The sequence below is a fragment of the Drosophila mojavensis genome, unplaced genomic scaffold, assembly GCF_018153725.1.
Source record: "Drosophila mojavensis isolate 15081-1352.22 unplaced genomic scaffold, ASM1815372v1 contig_36, whole genome shotgun sequence".
Classification (NCBI taxonomy): Eukaryota; Metazoa; Arthropoda; class Insecta; order Diptera; family Drosophilidae; genus Drosophila; species Drosophila mojavensis.
Window position 1 is genome coordinate 24,480,261 of NW_025318858.1, and position 17,521 is coordinate 24,497,781.

Consider the following 17,521-nt stretch of genomic DNA (forward strand, 5'->3'; position numbering starts at 1 on the left):
TTTTTGTTTTTGTAATTTTCTCTGTACTCAATTTTTTTTTTTTCACCTTTTTTTCAATTTGTTTCTTCAGTTTTTCCGTTTTGTTGGGGTAAAAAAAATTGTTCAATTTTGCAAAGTTTAATCAAAGTGGCGCTAATTAGTTTGAGTCGTTTGGATAATTGCAAATTAAACGCAAAGTTAATTGCGCCGACACACGAAACACATACACACACACACACAGACATGCAATTACGTATGCAGCAACAACAACATTTGGTTTATAGCGAAAAAAAAAAGCAGCAACCGTTGCCGTCGTCAATGTTCGCGTATCTTAAAGCTGCTGTTGCTGCTGTTTGAATTGTTATTGTTGTATTTTGTTATTCTTGTTGTCGTTGTTGTTGCAGAGCACTGCTCATTGCTCATGAAAAACAATTAAGTTGTGTTGAAGTTAAATTGAATTAAAAAAACGTTTTTTATCGAATGTTTGTGCTAATGAAATGCAGCCACAAATAGAGATGTAAACCGGGGTTAGGCCCCCCGTTGCATAGGAGTAGAAGAGGATGATGAAGAAGAATAACATAAATAATAATAATAATAAATAAAGTTAAGCAGAAATAGAAACAGAAAAGAAAAGAAAACATTAGCAACAAACACGCTTTTGTCTACAAAAGCTAATCACCAGCTAGATTCTATAGAGAGGTAGGGTGAGATCGGCGATGGAGAGGGGGACGAGTCGATGGGAGGCCATATGATTTGATCGTAATTAAAATGCAGTCTTTTAATGTCAGCGTTAATTAGTCGCCTTAATTAATGATTATTAATATCGGTTGTTGCCCGATATTTTGTATCACATTTCTCAGCCTCTGGCTGTATGTGTATCGCTCTCTGGCAGTCGCCCTGCCACCTGCGTCCCGCCTCCTCCAGCCCAAACTTGATTATTATGCAAATTAACGGGTAGCCTTTGCATTTGACGAACTCATTGAAATGCATGAAGCGTTGCCACATCGGAGGAGCGACCCTTGAGGGCTCCGCTGGTTAAACATGATTATCACAGTTCCACCTTTTGGATGCCAATTACCATGCAATGTGCCCCGTTTCTTAGGGCCATCTTTCACAGCCAACCACAAATATCTGGTAATCGAATTAAGCCGCTTCGTATTTTATAAATGTTATCATAAATATTCCATTTTATTAATTACCACGCATAATTCAAGCCAAAATTAAAAAACACAATGACCGAAAACAAAAAGAAAACGTGAGCAACTGTCTAAGCGGCCGTAATTGACTAGCAGGATACCCTATGTAAAATTATTTATTTATTTTTTTTAGATTTAAAATAAAATATGACAAATTGTATTAAGTTGATTTGATTGATTTGGGTAAAAGGAATAAATTGCTGTGTACTCACCAAGTTTGTCGCTTAAGTCTTTTGATTTTGAATATGTTATCTGATTTTTGTAGAAGCCACTATATATATTCTTGGCTTAAGCATTAATAGACTATGGCATACCGGTTGCTCACCTGTTTTACAGGGTACACAAAGAAAGATTCACAAACAAGAGAAATCGCTAAGCGGCGTTCGACATTCGTTTTTTGATTCGTTCGATACCTACGTTTCATTGGGCTGGCTCTCATTAACATACTTAATTTGTTTCTAATTTATTCATAAATTTATATTTGTAGCACCCGCCCGGCCTTTATTTTTGTTTCTCTTTGTATTCCCTCCCTCTCTCTCTCTCTCTCTCTCTCTCTCTCGCTCCCTATCTTTATTTTTGGCCAGCGCTGATTTATGTACAGTCCGCTGATTAATGGCAGCTGACCTGGCTGGTAGCTGTTTGCCTGCCTGTGAATCAGTTGTTGGCTCTGTTAGCGCTCGCTCCTAAGTAGGTGTTGTTACGCACATTAGGGCCAGGCCATTTGTGATGCCCGGCTTAAATACAATTTGTTGGGCATTAACTGATTTTGATGAAACACTAAAAATAGAGAGGGAGAAAGAGAGAGAGAGAGATAGATAGAGCAAAAGAGATAGAAATAGTAAGATATGCAGAGAGAGGATTTATTTCTGTGTATATCACAAACACTTTGACGTCTGTGCTTGATTTTATTAATGGAAAATCCGTGAATTCTTTTACAAACATAAGATGCAAGGTCCGTTTTCGAATAACTTAAGGGCTTAGAACTACAGTTAACCAATTGAATTATGTTGCTGCTTGGCTAGCTAACCACATCGCCACTGTGGCCATTCTGGCGCAGCAGCTCCAGCTTGAGTTCGTGCTCGCGCGCTTTAAGCCGCAGCGCAGCTATGGACGAGGTGCGTCGATCCTCAGGCGGCGTGGCGGATCGTGTTGGCTGCGCCAGCTGCCGTTGCGGTGAGTGCGAATGCGAATGCGTATGCGAATGCGAGTGCGAATGCGCATGAGCCAAGGTCAGGGCGACAGGCGCCGTTTGTGTGGGCGAGCTGGCGGGCGGCGCCTGATGCGTCAGCGAGATGCCAACTAGCTGCTGTGGCGACAGCTGCGCCGGCGGTGGGGGCGGTTGCTGCGAGGGCGTCACTGGCGCCGACTGTGACAGCTGCGAGCTGGGCGAGTTGGGCGGCGAGGCCATCATATGATTGTTGGGCGAATGCATATCCGGCGAGCCCACCAGCATCGGCGGCTTGGCGGCCAGGGTGGGCATGGGCGGCGCACGGCTATGCGGCACAGCCGTCATATTGGCCAGCAGCGACTGAAAGGAGCTCGAGGGCGAATACATCGATGCCATGCCCGGCGGCAGCATGTGCGGCGGTGCACTGCAAAGGGCGAACGTTTAGCTAACAGAAATAAAAGAGAACGCTGCGCAAATAACTTACCGCTGGAACTGATTGAAGTAGCCGGATGGTATCATTGGAGCAGCCGACAAGTGCGGATAGCGAAAGGCGGCCAAATTGGCGGGCGAATCGAATGGCTTGCGCAGCTGGAAGCCCAAATGGGTAAACGGATTGGGCGGCAGGGCGGCACCCACCACAGTTTGCATGCTCGCCGCGCCGCTGGGCAGATACGGATTGTATGGATGTGACTGCGGTCCAACCTTCTCCTGCTTGCGCCACTTGGCGCGTCGATTCTGGAACCAGACCTGCAACAACAACAACAACAACCGGAGGAGGGAAGAGTTGAGACTGAGTTGAGTTATGTGTTTCATGCAGGCTACTGTGTCCTGCCAGCTTCTGTGGCAGTCAATTAATGGGCGTGACTATTGAAAACGCCCATTTAATTAGTTTTTAACATAACAATCTGAATTCGTGTCGAGAACGGTGGCTGATTGCAGCCAGCACCAGTCACCGTCACAGTCCAAGTTGGAGCTGAAGTCGAAGCTGAAGTCTGAAGTGGATGCTGGACTTTTGAGTATGTGTGAGTCCCTTTGAGACCCGCTCTGACAATTACCGCTAGAAAATGTTCATAAGCAAATAATGTTGTTTAGCATGAGCGGTAATTAAAAACCAGATTAAAGCCATGCCCTAAAACCGGATCAGCTCCCATAATGACTGGCACTAAAATTGGTTAGCAAGTGAATTTCCCCAATCCCATGCCCTAATCTATGGCGCTTGGGCGCTGGGCGTTTTCGGTCTAGAAGTGTTTTCATTAGGGACGACATGCTCCATTATTTTTCAATTTTCAACATTGTTAACTCCGTTTGGAGCACGCGAATCGAACCAAACCGCACAATTGGTTAGGCGATTAGGGTGATGGGCCTTTACCTGAATCCGCGCCTCAGTTAATCCAATTTTCATCGCCAGCTCTTCCCTGTAAAAAGTGGAGAAAAAAAACATGATTTACAAACGATTAAGCATGAGAAGGGTTACGGCTTTCATACACAAAAACTATCAAGTATCATGTTATTCAATTAATTTTAAAGTTAAAATAATGGGGTTATTACGAGAAATTATCTGCAATTTGGAACACCAGAATTTCTCTTGTATTAATATCTTGCAATAGAAATTATTATAGAAATTATTCCTCTTCGAATCAGATTATAATTACAACTGACTTTAAGCAGATTTAACAAACGATTGTCTATCAGAAGCTTCTCACATTATAAAGATAATATCTATCAGCCATTGCTAAAAAGATTATTAACCTCTCTATTCGATTCTCATTATATGTTAACTATCGAAGCTTTACTAACGCCTCCAGTCTTATTTCTATTACAGTTAATTAGACAATTATTGCCGCTCTATCTGATTCTCATACCAATCAATCTGGGTAAGTGTAAACAAAGTTACTCTGATTCATTTGATTAATTAATAGTGAAGCATTTAAACTGGTTGCATTAATGAGATGTAAGCCCGTAGACTGCCTACAAAAAGTTGCTCTAATTGTTATTACAATTTCCTTTTTTTATTTTTTTTAGTTTTATTTATTTATTTTTTATTTTGTGCAATTTCCATTAGCGTTTGGCTGTAGACAGTTCTGGTTGTTTGGCCGGTCAGTTAGAGGCGGGCCTCTAATTTATGGCAATTATTATTGCAGTCTTTACATATCTTGTTACATTTCTGCATGTTAATTGAATTTGCTTGTACCCTAGGGGATCTCAATTGGCACTGATTTGAAAGATCTGTGGAGCGTAATTCGAAACCCAGCTCCAAATAGTTTGGGCTCAACTCACAAGGGGGTCATATCATATGCATGTCATAGGCGTATTCACCATACATATCTGGCGTATAAAAACCACATTAAACTTTCGATGCTGATGCTGCCAACTCACTAGAGAATCGATTTATGTAAATTTCGTTTGTTTTCTTTTATCTTTGGTCATTATGCTTCACACTCACCTCGTAAATACGTCGGGGTAATGGGTGCGCGAGAAGGCCTTCTCCAGCTCCTCCAGCTGAAAGCTGGTGAATGTGGTTCTATACCTGCGCTGCTTGCGCTTGGGCGCATACTCGTCCGCCTCGCAGTCGCTGTTGGGGTCCGAGATGGGGCTGTTGGTGCCGCCACTGGCGCCGCTGGGCACCGCACCAGAAGCTGAGACCGCGGCTGATGCCACACCACGTTCGGCCACGGCATCCGGATGTGGGTGTGCTAGCTTGGCTTCTTGCGGTAGTTCCTCCAGCTTGACCTCCTCCGATATGCCCATAATCCAAAAGCCAGCAAGTCGGCCAAGTTACCAGCGGGCAGCTGCACATGGCACATAGGCGGGGGGACGAGAGAGAGACAAAATGTACAGCGAATTAGTCTCACATTAGAAGCTCGTAATTCAATCATAACTAAACATGTAATTATCGTACACTTTATTACGCCAATTTCGATAATTTTCAATAGCCATGAAGGCTCCAAGTAGACGCAAAGGTTAGTTGCGGTTGCGCTTTGCTTCCAATAATTACACTGGACAGCAGATAAAATGAATACTTGATAGTCGGCGTAGTTATATTATCGAACTTAAGTGCAAATTAAACTAGAAATTCTCATAAAATCATTGAGACAACGGTATTTAGTTGAAATGAGCATGACAACACAGTAAAGTTATGATTGCAGCTAGTTGTCTCTCTCTTTCTCTCTCGCTCTCTCTGTCTGTCGGTCTCTGGATTTCAAGGCCTTCTCTCTCTCCCTCATATACTCCCGTTCCGGTCTCTCCCACTTACAGCTCATATCTATCTGTACCGCGCTCTCTCTCTTTCTCTCTCTCTCTCTTTTTCTATCTCTATCTTGCTTCACATTCACTTTTACAGATGTTCTCAGATTCGTTTTCTATATATCTGCCTCTATCTTTTTCTGTATCAATCTCTCCTCTCTGTCTTTTTCTTTCTCTCTCTCTCTATACATATGTAAATGAAATGAAAAGTCAATGTACGATCGATATTAGCTTTTTTTTTTTTATTAGCAAGTAAATTTTCAGACCACCTTCTCCCCTCTCTCTCTCTCTTTCGATCTCTCTCCTTCTTTCTCTTTCTCCCTCTATCTCTCCCTCTCTTTCTAGGCCTAGCTTGACTTAATTTAGCCTTTCTACATATTTGTAATGTATAGCCATACATATTCGAAAAGCTTCCATTACCCTGTTATATAGTGTTGTTAGTGGCTGCGCTGTATTGTGGTCTAGCCGCGTGCCTTATGATCGTGGTCTGAGCAACAGCAACAGCAACAGCAACAGCAGCAGCAACAGCAGCAGCAGCAGCAGCAGCAACAGCTGTAGCAGCTGCTCAGTCAATGCAAATCGATGGCATCAGCCGTCAGACTTCAGTCAGCCAGACAAACACTTGGGCACATCGAACTCAGCTGATCTATCATCAACACGTTTTCGCGAGCTGCGTTTATTTTGCTGGCCATTTCATGTGCAGATCGTTTGGAATTTTAATTAAATTGGGCGGCAACTTCATTTTCATCATCATCAGCGGCTGGCAGAGCAACCGCAACCGGAGTTGGTTTGGCTACCCGCTGGTCAGTTGACCAGTTGATCAGATCAAGCCGAATACCTGCATATCAGGTGGCGGGGTTGGGTTGAATTTCCTCATACGGCATTTTGTTAATTTTCAACATTTTTGTTAATTTCATGTTTTGCTAATTAATATACAAGGTGCCCTAATGACAATTAAATAAATGGTTAGCTCCAAATTGGAAAACGTCATGCCGCACTGTCTCCAAGTTTTAAGACTTCACTACTTTGGACTTTTCTTTTTTTGTTTTTCTGTTTTCAATGTTTTGGTTTTTTTCTTTTTTTTCTCTCTCTTCACTCTGTTGCCCATGCCGGGTGCTTCAATGGCTGCTTGATTGATGGCCCCGTCCTTATGTTGGCGTTGTCTTCGCTGCTACCGTTGACATTTCGCCTCGGCCCTGGCTGAATACATATATCAAAATTGTCCAAATACCTTGTTAAATGGCAAATTAGTGTGCTTCTGATTGATTTAGTTGCATTCTTGCGACGAATGAAGTTGCAACCGCTGCTGCAGACAACAATCATCATCATCAACAATAACAACAACAGCTACTACATCATTAATGGACACAACAGAATGATCATTGTCCACTGTGTTGCCATGTCATTCCTTGTGGCAGCTTGCAAGTAAGGGCATTCCCACTTTTTTAAGTAATTTGTCAAGGCAGTAGAATAGAATTATAGAGGTCGATCATTCTATCATCTATCAATAGGCAAGTAAATACTCGAAGTTATCAATTATCGATAGGTAAGCAAGCTATCGAAGTTATCCCGAAAAAATTCACATAAAATCTAGAAATCTATTCGATTCGCTTGTAATGATTCTAGGCTTAAAAGAAGTATTTTTTATTACTTATAAATTTTACTAAGATGCCAATAAAATCGATAATCATCGAACGACAAGTCATTAATCTCAACGTATAATTATAATTAAATAATTAAAACAATTTAATTACTGATATTTATGAGAAATTCATTCCATTTTATTTTTAATTAATAAAATGTTACCTATGCCAATACCCATGTATATAAAAAGTTGATTTATCTGCAGTATTAGCATTTGCATAAATTATCGCAACACTAAATACATTTGATTTCTGCTCTCAGCTCCAATCAGATTTCCCTTGCCATTCAGTTTGCAGTTGATTTAACTCGTTTTTTGCTGCATTGTTAGAGCAGTCGATATTCGTTATGGGCCCCCAATTCGAGTTTTTATCCCTGTAGTTATTTTTGTACACACATACATCCGTCAGTTCATAACTCATTTCTCATCATTAATAACTTTTATTATGATTCGCACTGTCAGTTTTCAATGTTGTTAACAAATTCCGCGCATTGACAGCTGACAAACTTAATTTGTGTAAGACTCGGCTGCAAATTATTAAATTAGTTGTACGAATTGCAATTATGCTGACGATGAAGAAGGAGAGTGAAATAGAAAGAGAGAGAGAGATACAGAGAGAGAGGGAGAGTGTAGCGAGTGAGAGAGTAGTGGAGGTAGTTCGAAGCAATGCCAGCCCCCACATACTCACCTGTCTAATCACACAACATCAAGATCATAAAATAGTGCTGATTAATTCATTGCATGCGAGCTGTATCTCAGACTACTGTGTGTAGATACAGTGCCAGTACAGTAGACACTCGGCTCAACAAAAAAAAAAAAAAAAAAAAAAAAAAAAAAAAAAAACGCTGAAGTGTTCGGTCGGTTCGCTGAGCTATGTGGGGAATGTGTGCCGTTTGGCTTTGTTGTCGTACCGCCTTATAATTGTAAACGCGTTACGACTTTATTATTGGAGGATGGAACTGGAACTGGAACTGGGATTGGATGTGTGGCTGGGCAGGAGTCGAAGGAGGCAGTTGATCCAAACAAACATCAAAGTCTTTCGGGCTGATTGACGCCGGTAATTAAAAAACTTTTCAGTCAAACTGTCAACCCACTCGAGCGTCCGCACGTATTAGCTCTTAGCCATGTTTTGTGGTATTTGGTGCTCATGGCTTTATTTACGAGCTTGGCCAGAACTAATCAAGTTAGCGCTGCGCAGCTGTAGATAGTGCGATTTCCCACTATGGTCAATTGGCCATAGCCTTGTTGAGCGTTTCAGGCGGGCCGGGGGCCTTGACTTGTCGTGCCTAACTGTTTGACACACTGTGGCGACTGTCTTGCTTAGGGCTCACATGCTAATCAAGTCAAGCGCCAGTCGCAGGACTGGGTTTTCCAGACTGAAGTCTCAGTCTTTCGTACTCAGTCACTCAGACTGTCAGTCACTCTGTCTATCAGTTAGTCCGTCAGTCAGTCAGACTGCAGCAGCAGCTGCTGCTGCTTCTTCTTCTTCCTCCTCATCGTCATCATGCTGGCCAGACTTGTTTGCGGTTGCTTGTTTCGTTTAGAGATAAGCTCCATTAGTGTCTGGAAATTATTTAAGAGCAACTTTTGCTGCCAACATTGTGAGAGCTGCGTGTGGGTTTCCAAGTTCATGATGCTCTGTGCGGCAAGTGGAAAAGAGGCATATTGGTTTGGCATTTTATTATTCTACGACTTGGGTATTCATTTCTCATAAAATGCAGAATGTTTTGATAGCTCGCAGAGGTAAATGTAAGGAAGTATTCCCCCAAGTGGTTCGCCAACTTTGATTTCATATTGAGCAGAGCATTGGGCAATCTCATACACCCGACTGCAACACGCTTTGTTGTTTTATATATGCACTTTTTTCTGCTGCCCTCCGACAAGTGCAGAAATTAAGAAATTAATTCCTAATAACAAGCTGGCTATACATACATATGTACATATGTGCGTACTCTATATGTTGCGGTACAGCAGCACAGTTCCATAGGGTCCTCCTGCTGTCATCTCGATAAGCATCAATGTTTTGCTCTGTTCTCGCATCCATTCGTTTCCCCTCCAGTGCCTCCTGCGCCCTGCCCATCTGCCTGCTGTGCTGAGCCATGTCGCTTGGTGTCGTTTTTATGGCTGCACTTTTGTGTTCCACGCTCCTGATGCGGCGGACTGCAACTGGGACTCGCATATTTCATTAAATGGAGAGCAAGGCAAGGCGAGGCGAGGCAAGGCGAGCCGAGACGAGACAAGTCGCTCGAGTCGATCGACTACAGGTAGAGCAGCCTAAACAGAAGCTCATTTCTGGCATTTTGTTAATGCGTCTGCCCGGTCCACTTGGCTCGCTCTGGTATCTGCTGCAGCTTATTTATGGGTTTACATTAGGCTAAACCACTTTAGTCACACTTTGATGATCAGCATTGTAATACCCCCTCGGGCAGCCAACTGATAATGGCGAGCTTTTTGGGTGGCGCCTGCTCGAAAAGCTCAAGCTCATCATATTAATAAAGGTGTGTGGTCCATTCGCCCTCAAATGAAGTTGATGGATTAGAGAGGCACACAAATGAGAGAGAGAGGGAACCCACCTGCTTTGTCTTTTATTTTACATACTTGATAAAGTCAATTATTAATTTCACATAAGCGCAGACAAGCGACAATTTCGTGAGTCACCCAAAAAACATAAAAACGATAGCGAGCGCAGAGGGACTGTGTGGCCAGGGCAGAGGCTGCACCTGAGCTGCTGCTGCTGCTGCTGCTGCTTGTGTTGGCGCCGGCTTTGGACGCGCCAGGTGCGATAAGGCAGCATTCTTCTTGTGCCCAGACGCCGGCGGAGAGTCACAATGCCATCGGTACATTATGGACCTCTAATGCACACACACACACATATATACATACATATATATATTCACAATTATAATTAGTTTATTCATATCCTGTGTCGAAGCCTCAGCAACCTCATTTGTTGATGGGGCAATTTTAATTCAATTTACTGCTTATCAACAAAAATCAGACCGACTGATGTATACTCTTACTAAAACAAAAAAATATTTGGTAAAAATAAATTTGAGGTTTTCAGTTTGCAGCAAACACCCATTTAATAATTCTTTAAAATCTGAAATTATGGCTCAGCAGCCATAAATTTATTTTTACCAGATTCAGCAATTTGTTTACTTTAGTTGATATGCTTTGTAGTCTACTTATAAGGGACCATAGGGGAATGGGCATTTTATATTTACTTAAATATGAAATCTAATTAAATTTGACCAATTATTCGAATATTTTAATTATATACAGAAATAATTATTAAGATTTCTTCCTGGTAGCCATGGGATATATAGTAGTCAAATATATAAAAAAAAAAAATCAGTTAACAGTATTTGTTCGTCGTTGTAGCATGTGCAGCTTTTCCCTTTCTTGTTTTTCTTTGCGCCTTGGCCACCCTAATGGCTGAGTTGTTGACGGTAGCCAAAGGTAGTCGTCGACGCAGGTTCCGAGCCGTGACTCAGGTCCAGACGTACCGAGCTGTTGATGTGGATGATGCGAGACCAATTACTCATAAAATGCATGTTAAAAACGTTGACCAAGGAGCTGGACGAAGCGCGGAGCGAGCGAGCGAGTGAGAGGCAGGGGGCAGGCGGCATGAAGCTGTGTAGTCGAACAACTGTTGTTCGACGCCTGGCGCTGACTTTCCGTTTTGTTGTTGTTGCTGGCCAAGTTTAGTGAAGCTGAGACAGCGTCAGCGACTGAGACTGAGACTTGGACTTGAGCCAGGGCGACTTGGTTCATCCGTGTTTCCGCCCTTTGTCATTGTCTTGTACGTTTTGATAAGCGACGGAGAGCAATTTGGGAACGCGTCTGTGGTTGATATTTCATGCATGTTTGCATGTTCCATTTGGGACCAGACTCTGGATTTGTATTTGGCTTGAATTAATGAAGCATATACGCATAGCTCTCAATGAGCTGGGTTCGAGCCTTGGCGCCAACTGTTATCGCCGCCCAAAAGCCGAGCGTGGGCGTAAGCCATGCTGCGTTGTGTTAAATAGTTTTCTAGTCAACGCCTCTTTGGTAGCGCTTTCGACAACTGGAATTGGGAAACGTGATCATACGCAGTACGCAGTTTGATAGATAGCAGCCATTGTATCTATTAGATACGAACTGCAGAGAGCGAGACAGAGACGCTATCTGCGGACAAGTTTTAATTGTGTGTTGGCCTAATTGAATTGAGCTGCAAATATGTCGAATACCATTTTGGTCTCGAAACATATTTTAATTTACCCAAAATCGAAAGAAACAAAACAATCTATCTAATTAGATGTGAAGATCTGTGAAGGCACTCGCTATCTCCTGCTGATGCTTGCTCAGAGATAGGGAGCGAGTTCGATTTGCGTCACAGCTAAACGAAATTGAAAATTGGTTGTGACAAGTCACATGCGCATTATTATTAATTAAATCAGAGCTAAGAAGTTGATCGATTATCGCCAGGAAACCAAAACTCTTCAATACGGAAAGAAACGGAACGGTGCGAAACGGAAGGGAAATACGAATTGACGTGACGTTGATATGACTGACTGGGACTTATCTGAACGCTAGTATTGTACTCGTATTACCCGACTGACCCAAGCATATCTCGAGTCCATACCGATATTTCGACGAGCTTTTTGACATGATTATCTCGGCGAGATAAGCGTGGGCAGTTAATTTCATTTATTTGGTAGGTGTACACATATGTACGAGTGGAAATTTCATTGCTTTGATTAGCGAACACTTTGAAAACATCACAATGACAAAACGTGATTTATTTACCATCGGCTCAGACGCTGACAATATTTTGTACTCTTTTAATGGTGTTTAATTAAAGCCAATCAGCGATAAGCCCATCGACCTATCAGCATGTGGCATAGCCCATAAATACACCTAGCCTATGCAGCTAATGAAAAATAATGAATAATAATATTTTGTCGATTGCTTCGGCCAGTTAAGCTCCGTGCTCGTACAAGGCGATATGATATGTCCAAGTGAATTAATCAAATTTAATGATATTTAATTTACGTTTTCTTAGTTAAATTTTGGACTGAGCCAGCGTACGAGCTGCTTGGCGATTGCTGATTGCCGATGACTCGACTTGTGCAATGTGTGATGGTATCGGATCGTGACGACAATTAGGTCGTCTTTTAGACAAACACTGAGCTGAGCTGATTGCATCATTGAATATTATATAGAGCGGACAAATAGAGGGACATAGGGAGGAGGGAAAGAGCGTGCTTCAAGTGTCTCTGATTAGAAGATCAGATACCTATAATAGGAGCAATCGATAGGAGTATTTTAGTTTAAAGAAGGTCAATTGAATCCTTAACGAATCAATTTTTGATTTATCAATGATATTTGAAATTTGACCTATTACAAAATATTAAGAATTATTTATATATTGTATTTCCTAACACCTTATAGAAGCAGATATAATATAATTTAAAATCTAAGTCGGCTTGTAAATGAGGAAATTATTTATTTCCTAAGGCAATATCAGAGTTTATATTCAATGATATTTTATTCATTTTCCTTGATAAATTGGGTAAAGTTGTGGAAAAAGTCTTGTATTATTTTCCTTTCTATCTATTTGATTGATGTTGGGCTCTTCTATAAGAAATATATAATATGAAGTCAATATGGATTTTCGTTAGTCGAGTGTTAAAAATTGCGAAATTAGGAGGAAAATTGACAGATTCCTCAGATACGCAGAAAGAACCAAAAGATAATTCCTAAAGAGCAACAAATCGGTGAAAATTATTAAAATTTAAGAAAAGTTCAATGTATTAACATCCAATTTATTTCTTAAAATTAAAATTAATCAGTTTTGAAATCTTTAAACAATTTATTATTTAGAGTCATTTAACATTTAGAGTATCTAACTCACCTTCTATTAACAATTTTGACTTATTTAAATTTTAAATATTTGATTTCTCTGCTTTGATCTTTGGACGCCTTTTGCAATCTTGATCGTTTTATTTATTTATTTTGTGTTAGGGTATTCAATATTTCAAAGCACACTATCCAAGAGAAGTTGCCGACGGTCTTTGCACAGAAGCCCTGCTCCAATTGTTGTCAAGTCCACGGCTAAGCAGCACTCCAACTAGATTTTATATTGCATTTAATCACGTAACAAGATCTTAAATTTCGGTTATTGTTAAGGCACTTTTCCGCACACTCACACATACGCACACATACACACACAAACATGCAGGCACACACGTAGAATAACTGCGGCTGAACGGCAGCTGAAACACACTCGGGTTAAGCGCGACGACGGCTTCTGATGACCGGGCTCCGTCAGTGCCGCAAGCGAACTACACAAAGAGCAGGCGGCTGGCAGTGAGGCCGGTACCGAAAAGTAATTCAGGTGGGCCGCAGACGCCAACAACCGGTTGTCGTGCTTATGGAGCAGTCGCTGCCAGCTGCTGGCACATGTGCTGAAGCGAGAGAGCGCGATGCACGATCGTCGCAGGCGAGATCGCAATGAACGATCGATTGCTGAGGCAGGTGTCGGGCTGGCAGGTGAGTAGCGCAGCAGCGCTCCGCCTTGCTCACTCGCTACTTCGCACACTCTCTCTCGCTCGCACTGCACCAGTACAGAGTGCGGGCGAGCGAGAGAGCGCATGCTGCTGTAGCCGCCAATGAGCATTGACCTATGAGAGCAGCCGGCGCTCAGTCGCTCAAATAATGGCGGCTAACCGGCCGCTGCCGGCTTTGTAATGCTGTAAAGCTCGCTCTTCAACCCTACCTCTCTCTCGCTCTCTGTTCCTCTCTCTCTTTCTCTCTCTCTCCCATTCTTTGTGTGTGTGTGCGTGTGTGTGTGGAGTGGCACGTAATTGAATAAGCCTCGCACAAAGTGCAATAAATTTGATTAGTAAAATGGAAATTTATTTCCCTGACTTTTGTTTGCTTTCGCATACGTTTTCCATCGATGCATTTGCCTGGCTTTGCTGCCTTTTTCTCTCTTTTCGCTTGGCTTTGTTGTTGCGGCTCATAAATTTAATAATTTAGCTATCACGCATATGCTGAGAGTTGCTGTTGTTGTTGTGTTGGATAGTGTTAAGGGCCTCGTAAATGACTTTGTTGGTTTATTGAATCCAACTGCGAGACGACTGTCAAGGGTCTTAATTGCTTGAGATGGTTAGGCGTTAGAGCTAGAAACGGAAGGGAGCATGAAGGGAGGGTGCCAAGAAAACAGTATATATATACTTATTGCACTCAAATAGGTAATTTTTCTCTTAGCACCCTTAAAAACATGCATGTATTTATTTTAAATGGTAATTAAGTTATTAAAGTTAACAATATAAAGAAGATGCATAATTCGTGCGATATTTATCATTTGCTTATTATCTATAATCTTAAATGACTTTATATATTTAATTATTATTTTAAAATTATTGCTACAAATTACAAATAATATCATCAAAGCTTTTACCTTAGACTAATCTAAAAAAGAATTTATTATTTTCAGATCAAATATTTAAAATACTCGTTACTTTTCATATTTTTTTCTTGAGCCAAAATTGTTTTTGTCTTTATTCCTCTTATCTACACTTTCCACTCAAAGTCAGTGAATTGTCTTTGACTTATTATTAACGTTTATGTTATATGTAAGTGCTTCATAAGAAAGCCTTCTACGTATAAATTGAATTCAATTTACTGGAGCTATAAATATGCCTTCCTCTCGTATGATTATTTTTTTGCTAACCATTTGTAATCATTCCATACCAAGCTAACGACTTCATCAAACCTCGTCCCAGCTTCAGGCACAGTCAGCTCCATTTAACTGCAGAGTCCCTCCTCATCCGCCTGCACCCCGACTGTCTCTGCTCTAGCTGCAATCGTATAGCCCGGCAATAAATAAAGTGTTAATGGCAATTGCATACAAATAGTTTGGTGTTGCCATTATATGGACATTATAGGTATAATACCATTGTCGGGGGCCCATAACAAGAAGTAAACAATGCGACGCAGCAGTCGCTGCACTTTGAGCCAATTTCACGCTTCATTTACAGGCGAAATGCAAACAAAAGGCCAGCCGACTAGTCGACCATTCCGGCCGGGTTCGAACTTAAGTTCGGGTTCAATGTACAGCAGGTCGTCTGGGAACGCTATCTGAGAGTCGCTCGGCTAGCGGTACGGCTTTCACGTCCCCATGTGGCCGTGTCAATCAGCTCGTCGCGCAAGGTGTGCGCTCATTTTGGAGTAGCTGACCAGACGCTGCATACCCTGGTCCCTGGACTCTGGCCAGTCCATATGCTCAGTCCGCGTCAGAGTTGCGCATGCGCGCACGTCCTAATGTAATTATTATCTCAACAATTGAATTTCCGGTCTCGGACTCTGTCTCTGTCTCTGGGTCTGAGGCCTTCGGTCTCTCCCGTTTCGTCTTCTGCCTGGGACAGATGTCGCGCAAAACGTTACAAATGTGCACTTAATTGCGCAATTAAATAATTTTATTTCTGCTGCGCGTTTTCCTTGCCTTTTCCCCAGCTTTCCTCAGCGTCTCTCACCCGGCGCATTAAGTGCCAGTTGAATGTTGAGAGACGGTCCTCCGAGCCAAACAAATTGCAGCTATGTGCATCGGCTCCATTCTACACACAATGTTCTCTATGTGTCAGTGTGTGTGTGTGTGCCTTATCGCGTTTTCGAGTCGTCCTCTTCATTATAATGCTATAAATTCAATGCCATTCCATGTCAGTATAAAGTTATACTTCTGTACTAACATGATTTATAGAAGCCCTATAGATTTTTAGAAAATAATGTAAAGAATAGACCCCAATTATTAATAAGTCAAATTTATTTAGAATATAATATTAAGAATAGAGAAGAATCGCATCTCTGCCTTATGGTATAAGGCCGAGTCCCAATGTTGATCAGATTATTTATTTTACTTTTGTACTTCAACTTACTTAGTGTTATCTTAATTTAGACATGCCTTATCTCAATTGCGTATTAAAGACTTTCACGCTGGAAATTTCTGCTTTCTTTGGCTCTGTGATTGCCCGAGGGTGGGTTAATTATGCGAGCGAGCGAGGCGTTCGACATAATCTCAGTCTAACCTACATAGGTAACCACCCACTATAGCCACCGTCTTGCGTTTGCTGACGCCCCTGCTCCCCAGCCTTGCTATCATTGCGTTGGTTCACAGAGGTAACTAAACTATATGTATATATAGAAAAAAAAACCCAAAACGAAACGCAACTGTAAACGATACCAAATTATATTTAATTACGTGCGATTAGTTAGGGTTACTGGAGTCGCGCGATCAAATGCCAGCGATAAGGCGACATCGCCTGTCATTTGGACCATAAATAGCCTCGGCCAAATACAGCCGAATAGCAAAAAGCCAAAACCCGAAACCCGACCAACATTAATTCAATTACAAATGGCTGCGTTTGCGACAAAATGGGGCAGGCGTGTGACATAATCACCCCGAAAGCTAATGATGACAAGGAGAGGGTAAGGAGTACCCAGTAGTTCAGACTAGAGTTAGGCCACGCCGAGCTCTGTGCATTCCCCTAGTTTGAGTTGTTTGCGAGCTGTGCACGCCCCCAATGTTTGGTAATTTGATACGACGATTTGTCTTGCTTTCATTACGACATTCCGTTTCTGTTTTTTTAGTTTTTCCAAGCGACAACTGCATTTTCACTCAATTTTCGTGGCCACCAAATTTGACTTAAGCGGAAGCGCGTTATTAACTGGTTTATGCAAGCCATAATCGCCCGATTGCCAGCTAACGATAAGCACCCGAAAAGAGGGTGCGGGTACGGGTCGATTACCCAAACAATTCAAACTATTCCGACTGCCCGGGCTACCCAATAAGCAGCCAACAATTAAAACGAAAGCGCGGTAATTTCATTTGTTCGTAAATCTAATTGTGAAAAACATGGAAACCAACAGCAACAACAACTACCACAAGCCATGGCTATTCGTAATCGTAATGTAAAAATGAAAAATACTTTTGGTAATTAGTGCGTGTACCGGCTGAAAAAGCCTGGGCTGGTAGGGGTAGCCGTATAGCCAGGGTAACGGGCCAAAATTTACTTAATTGCTTCGCCACAGTTTTCGTTTTTGTTTTTCAGTTTTAAGTTTTCGTTGTTGACTTTCATTTTTCGGCTTTTTGTTTTTGTCAAATTAATGTTTTTAGTCAATTTCAGCTTAATGTGCCTCAATTAAAATTATTAAAGTTTATCTATTTCATATTTTAAAGCGTTTAGTAAATTAAATATAATTTATCCACTGACCAGCTCGAAACGCATATGATTGGAAAATTAGTCC

General features: G+C 41.7%; 1 protein-coding gene across 1 annotated transcript; it reads right to left on the bottom strand.

The window, feature by feature from the left end:
- Positions 1-2,034: 2,034 nt before the first annotated feature.
- On the bottom strand, positions 2,035-13,565 carry LOC6577719 (homeobox protein aristaless). Its single transcript, XM_002003633.4, has 5 exons — positions 13,128-13,565; positions 4,787-5,132; positions 3,713-3,758; positions 2,828-3,090; positions 2,035-2,767 (listed from the first exon to the last, which is right to left on the bottom strand). Exons 2-5 carry the CDS (start codon positions 5,089-5,091, stop codon positions 2,194-2,196), a joined length of 1,188 nt encoding a protein of 395 aa, XP_002003669.2. The 5' UTR covers positions 5,092-5,132; positions 13,128-13,565; the 3' UTR covers positions 2,035-2,193.
- Between the last annotated feature and the right edge of the window lie 3,956 nt (positions 13,566-17,521).